General features: G+C 38.9%; 1 protein-coding gene across 2 annotated transcripts in view; it reads right to left on the bottom strand.

Annotated features, from left to right (window-relative positions):
• The window catches only part of RUNX1T1 (runt-related transcription factor 1; translocated to, 1 (cyclin D-related)), a 93,478-nt gene that overhangs the window by 74,855 nt on the left and 12,454 nt on the right, over window positions 1-6,169 (bottom strand). The window contains exon 1 of one of the 2 annotated variants that reach the window (XM_009074839.1): window positions 3,575-3,686. The exons of the other annotated variant lie outside the window; for it this stretch is intronic. Within the exon in view, the coding sequence (XP_009073087.1) occupies window positions 3,575-3,581 (7 nt within the window). The 5' untranslated portion in view covers window positions 3,582-3,686. Of the gene's footprint in view, window positions 1-3,574; window positions 3,687-6,169 lie in introns of those variants that run through there. 2 annotated transcript variants of the gene reach the window in all.

Here is a 6,169-nt window from a genome sequence, read left to right as displayed (position 1 = left end):
AAAGAGGTTTTCGCTCCTATCTGAATCCCAAAGAAGATAAAGTTATTATGCAGGATGACTGGAATAACGATGCAAGGTTAACACTCAGACTTAAGTATTTCCAGACACATTTTCCCCATTTGGCAGGAAACTTGTTTTGTAAGACACAGAATTGTCCTAATATAACAGCATAGCAACTGCAACTTAAAACAGAACAAGTCGGTTAATGGACTGTTAGGAGACTTTTGCTGTGCAACAGCATTTAGACACACGTATTTAAAAAACAGGTGGATAATCCAAATGTTCAGTTACTAGGACACTAACAGTTATGTCCATGGCAATTTTGTTTCTGTTCTTTAAACAAATCATCACTTGCGAGCACTAATGTTAAAACCAGAAAGCCACTCTAGTACACAGTGGCTATAAATGCCAAATCAATTTTCAGCAGATAATAAAGTCCATGTTTTACAATCAGCAATACACTGTTTTACTACTCAAAATGTAAGCTAATAATATATAGCTCTGCTAAATGGAAAATGCAGATTGCTGTTAAGAAACGGGCTGGCTGTGAGATGATGGATCATTTCTGCCGGGACCTTCTTAAAGCTATGTGCAAATGTTTTGAAAATATCACATGATGTGGCCATGTGTTAAAAATTACAGCCAGTTAAGTTCTCTGCTAAGAAAAATATGTGGGCAATTTATGAAATGCACTCCAGGATGGAGATATCTTAAGTAAAACCAGATTTTGAAAACAAACCCATTTTTTTTGAAACATGAACTTTAAAAAAAAAAAGTTGCAGCCACATCTGGAGAGCAGAAGTAAAGAAAGGGTGGTCTGACCTAATACCAGGCCATCTTCTGAAAGAGCAGCATTATTTCTGGGCTACAATGACTGTGATCACTGATTGTCCTTTTAAGGAAACCATGCTGAATACTGCCATGGGCAATAATAAAGCATTTTGTAGGCCAACATCTGTTCTTTGAAAGTACTATAAAATGACTGATAGATTTGTAATGTTTCATAAATAAAGTCTGGAATAAACAGTACTAAAAAAAAAAATAAAAAGAGAAACCAACCAGCACATTCACAGTAATCAGAGAAACTGGTGTACGGCATTAGATTTGAACACTGTTCCCCCAGGAACAATTATTTAGAGATAAACGCTTCCTAGAGTTCACTACACAGAATGACAAAATGGTTAACTTGGTTACGGCAAGCTGCATGTTAACGGGATTATCTTTCTACAGACTTTTCTCAGAGTTGCAGTAGTGCCTTAACAGAGGTCTGAATGGCTTTTACAGCGCTTCATTACCCAGCCTGGCTGCTGTCGCTTTGCCCCGACAGGGAAGCGAGGAGGTGAGCAGCCATTCGCAATTATAACAGTACGAGCAGTTCGTCTTTGAAGGGCAAATTTAGTTTGTGCAAGTGTTATCACCACACATAAACCAGAACCTTTATTACTTCCTGTTCTTCCCCCAAAAGAAGGACTTCAGATGTCAGAATCACTAAAGGGATGCTTCTGAAATCAAGACTTCACACATACACAAAAGGCACTGACATAATATCAGATTACATAAAAATACACATCCTTTTAATCTCCTGTACATAATGTGCTTACTTTTAAAATACAAAATCTGCCCCAGATGGCTAATAATGCCCATTTGAAAAAACACAACACCACAATATTAAAGGGCTAAAATATGCTGTGAACAGATTGAGAGGCAGTTCATCCTAGAGGAGAGTAAAAAAGTGCAGATGGGTGTCAAAAATAGCCAAGTGTCAGATCTGTTCAAGTATCTCCATTCTGGCACATGCTCCCAGTCACAGCTGTTAGTGTATTCTCTGTATCCAAGTGCAAGGTTTTCTAACACTCGGAGCTGACATTAAAACACACTTCTTTCTTGCTACTGCTTTAAGAGAATGCTGGAGGTTAAAGATTTATTTAATGGTAAAGCTTAACGAGTATCGATAAGGGTATACATACTCAAGTGTAGCACATACCATTTTGATTAAAGATGCATGAAATTTTAACCAGCAGGTAGATTAAGTAATTTAAATGCCAAAGTCTTAATAGGTTTTCAAAAACCTCCAATCTAGGCATTCCAACACTTTGCCAATAGCCCCAAATAATGCACACAAGGATCAAAAACTGATAAGACTGTATCATTTTAGTACATTTAAATATCTTGATAAACCACAGAAATAGTAAACTGTTTGAGAAGATGATTTTCATACAAACATAAGGGAAACATCAGTGGATTCAAATTATGCACAGTGCACAGTTTTCCTAATTAATGAATTACCATGATATTTCTAATGAAGACCACATTCCCAGGAATGCAATGCATGCAAATCAAATTTGACATTTAAAGGGTTAAATTGACCTTTCATAGTCCTCAGTTGTTATCTATGCAAATTAATTTGCCCATATTTCAACCATATAAATCCTCTTAGCCTTGTGCTTTGAGCAAACAGAGCCCACTTTCTTGTTACAACCACAGGATCAGCAAACATACCAGCAGCAGGGTATTACCGTGTATAAAAATCCTAAAAGGAAAACATTCTTTCAACAACTGGCAATACCTACATGCAACTATGGCTGCAGCAAACTGGCAGATACTGTTTCAAAACACCATCTGCGAGGTGTACAGACTCTCTGTGATCAAGCATAGCCTCTTCTGCCTGTCCTACCCAAATAATCCACAAGAACCAGCCAGCTGTAGGATCTCTAGCCCCGTCTTTTTTTATCCAGAACACAGGCAGTTATAATCAGGCACATGGCTTTCTTCAGTCCTTACCAAAGGGGGGGAAAAACACAAACAAAACACACCAAATTCAATCCACTCATTCGTGGTCAAGCATCTCACAAAAGCCCTCAGACAAATCACCCTGCATAGAAGGACCGTTTTTATTGGCAATAACACTTATCAATTAGGCAGGCAATCGTAAGATCCAAGAGTAATATTTTCCTGAGGAAACCGACCTATTATAACTCCCAGCTCCACAGCAATTCCTCTAATTCAGCAGATTTTTTTATTGTTTTATTTTGAATCAACACATTTCAGTGATTTGCCTGGTGACAGTGAAGGACTATGATTTAGGACAAGGCTAGAATAATTTGCTTTCTAAATCTCCCTCACTACTTCAACATAAACAGCTTTTCACAGAGGTAATTTCAGCTGATGGGTGAACGCTGTGAATGATCTCTGCCGATCAAATGTTTGCAGATTCAAGGTACAGCTGACAGCATGAAAACCAGCCCGAAGCTGTATTTCTCTTTGCTAAAAATGATCCCTCGTGCAGAGACCTGCACCCACAAAGCCAGTGACTTTCTGCTATTTCTATCCCTTTTCATTGAAACATCGTCCTGCTGTAAGTATCATCTCTGGCAGTTCACTTGCACAAATTCCCCTCCCCCAAACACATACACAACAGAATTAGCATCCGCGATCGCTCCGCACCAATATCAGCTTGCAAATCACCCTCTATATTAAAAGAGAAAAAAAAAAGAGAGAGGGAAAATATACTATCAAAAAAACAATTAGCGTTTCCTCATCTAAAACCGAAACAGCTGCAATAATTTCAACTCACCAGGCATCCTTGGATAAAATATACCACTGTAAATGGCTCTCTCCTAAAAGCAAGCTTATTTAGGGCTCAGTGCCTCCTGTTCTGGAATGAACAGAGAGAAGCGAGGAGGGCCATCAGAACTGGCTGTGGCAGCGTAGCTGGAGGCAGGATGCTGGGCGCGTGCGTTTGCCAGGCAAAGACAGATGGAGAGCTGACACTCTGTATTGCACTTGGAGCAGAAATGTGAATGATGACAGGAGCACATGTGGCCTTGAACCCAGCCCTGTCTCTTCAGGCAGAACAATGACAGGGATGTGTGTGCAAATTATCACAACCCCGACTCCCCTCAGCTGACTCCTTTTACTCTACCTTTCACACCAAGTTCCAGATGACCAAAGAATAGAAACTAAAATGCAGAGTGATAAGCCAAACACTGAATTATTCATTTTTTTCTTTAAAAGTTAACCCTTTCTACTGCTGCCAACAATTAAAGAAAACCCATCACTTGGAATCAGCTCTCCTCCAAAAGTGGAAACGAATTCATTCTTTATTTTAACAGCCATAATTTTGCACTCCATAGGACTACGTTTGTTTATTTAGCTGGAAATTCAAAATGTGCACAATAATATACAAGAGAATCCCCCCTCCTCTTCCCGCAGTTTTGTCATTATTATGCTCCTTTACTATAGTGAACAGAGTATCAAAATCATTCCCTTTCTCAAATTCACAGTAGTATGTGTAAAATAGAACACACTTAGAAAGCAGGCCACTTATATTTTACTATAGTGCTTTTAACCCCCTGGGATTCCTCCATTGATATGTTCCAAACATTTGTAGCTTACTCTCCTTTACCTTGCATGGCGATCCATGGGGGATGAAAACAAAATCTTCCCTGTAAAGCTTTTTCAAAAGCTAAACAATCATGTCCTCCCAATTTCTGATTTCGTGCACCCCTTAAAATGTTTATCCTTCACATGAATAAGGTATGCCTGGCCAGGTTCAATTCACTCTTCCCTATTAAGCTTTAATGGACACCATGATACATAAAACCACAAGTCTTTGTTATAGTGCTTTATCTAAAGCTGGCTATTTTCTTCTCAGCAGTCCCTCTTTAGTCCTTTGTAAAACATCTTTGCCTCTTAGGAGAAACATACGCCTGACTCACAGGCCTTCTGTAGCACGTATTGCCTTGCACAAAATTCCAGGCACATGGAAAAACATCATCTTTTTAAAAACTCTCCTCCTATTCAGCACTTGCAAAATATTCTCCCTTTAGGAAAGAGCATTTCTCCAGCAATTAGTGCATAGGTCCTGGTTCTGACTTTGCCTTTGCAGTACACATTTGAATCCTTCATGGAAAGACAATGATTCTCAGTCAGATCTTGTCAGTGTAATGCTCATCCTTGTGTACTTATTTATGCACCCCTCGATTTTGTGTTATGCCATCATCTGACTCTATTACGCAGAAATAACTCTGCTTTCAGGCCTTCCTCTTCCTTCCTCTAGTTGCCACAGAGCCTGATAAAGATCTATTTAGGAAAAGGACACACATGCAAAATTAAGCAGAAAATAACAATCCTTTCAATGTCCAGACTGAAGTCATGAATATTTCTCACTTAAAGCAAATGAGTCACTTAATTTACCGATATTTCCATAACAATTTTTTAAGCTATCTAAGTGGCACCCTTAAGTTTCGCTTAAATAGGAGAGAGACACACGACTGACAAATCCATGATGACCAAGAAGAAAAGGAGCAGCTCCCCTCTCCTCAATAAACATCCCCGCACTAACAACCTAATATGTTTGCTACTTGAGGCAGGTCTTTTCTTTATCTTCATCAGATACCTATTATAAAGAAGTTCTCCATAATGGATTTTTGAGTGTCAGAGAGACTAAGAGAAACACTGAAACATGAAAAGGTTTTCACAACTGCCCACTTTCATCAAGGGGCAAGTGGAGGGGGCAAAGGGAGAGAAGCAAGGGAAAAGGGAGACTAGCAAAGTCTGAGCCAACAAGGCCTTTAAAGAATTGACTGTCCTTTTGGTTCTATTATTTGATGTACTATTTAAAACCAGTCAGTTAGTATTGTATTTGCTGTGTTGTTTTTCTTTTGTAATCCTGTACTCTACAGGAAAGGAAAAACATTTTCGCAGTTGGAAATGCAACCTTTCATCAACATAGATGCAGACTGAATCAGCTTCAGAGTAGAAAGTAAGGTGTCTAAGGTATGACACATTTTAATAAAACTGAACAATATTCACTCTTAAAAGAAGGTCTTAATATCAGTACATTGTAAATCCACAGACCACAGCTCACAAAATTGAACTTCCATATGCTGTGTGATTATGCATCTTTTTTTCTGTGTGTAAAAAGCCTTTTTAAGCTGTTATCTGACTACAGTAATTGCCACTTAAATTGATCCACGTCAACAAAACCTGGATCCCTGGAGATTCTCACCTAGAAGTCTGCTTGAGGAAGGGGCTAACAGAATGCCTGTGCATCTGAGACTACTTCAGCATTTTCTCAAGCAGCCAGCTGCATGAATAGTTTTTCCTTCTCATTATTTAATACACTGAGGCAGGCTGCAACCCATTTGGCAATCCTCCCTGAATAAAG

Source organism: Acanthisitta chloris, unplaced genomic scaffold, assembly GCF_000695815.1.
Source record: "Acanthisitta chloris isolate BGI_N310 unplaced genomic scaffold, ASM69581v1 scaffold23940, whole genome shotgun sequence".
Lineage (NCBI taxonomy): Eukaryota > Metazoa > Chordata > Aves > Passeriformes > Acanthisittidae > Acanthisitta > Acanthisitta chloris.
The sequence above is the reverse complement of the archived record's forward strand: the minus strand, read 5'-3'. Positions and strand labels throughout refer to the sequence as shown.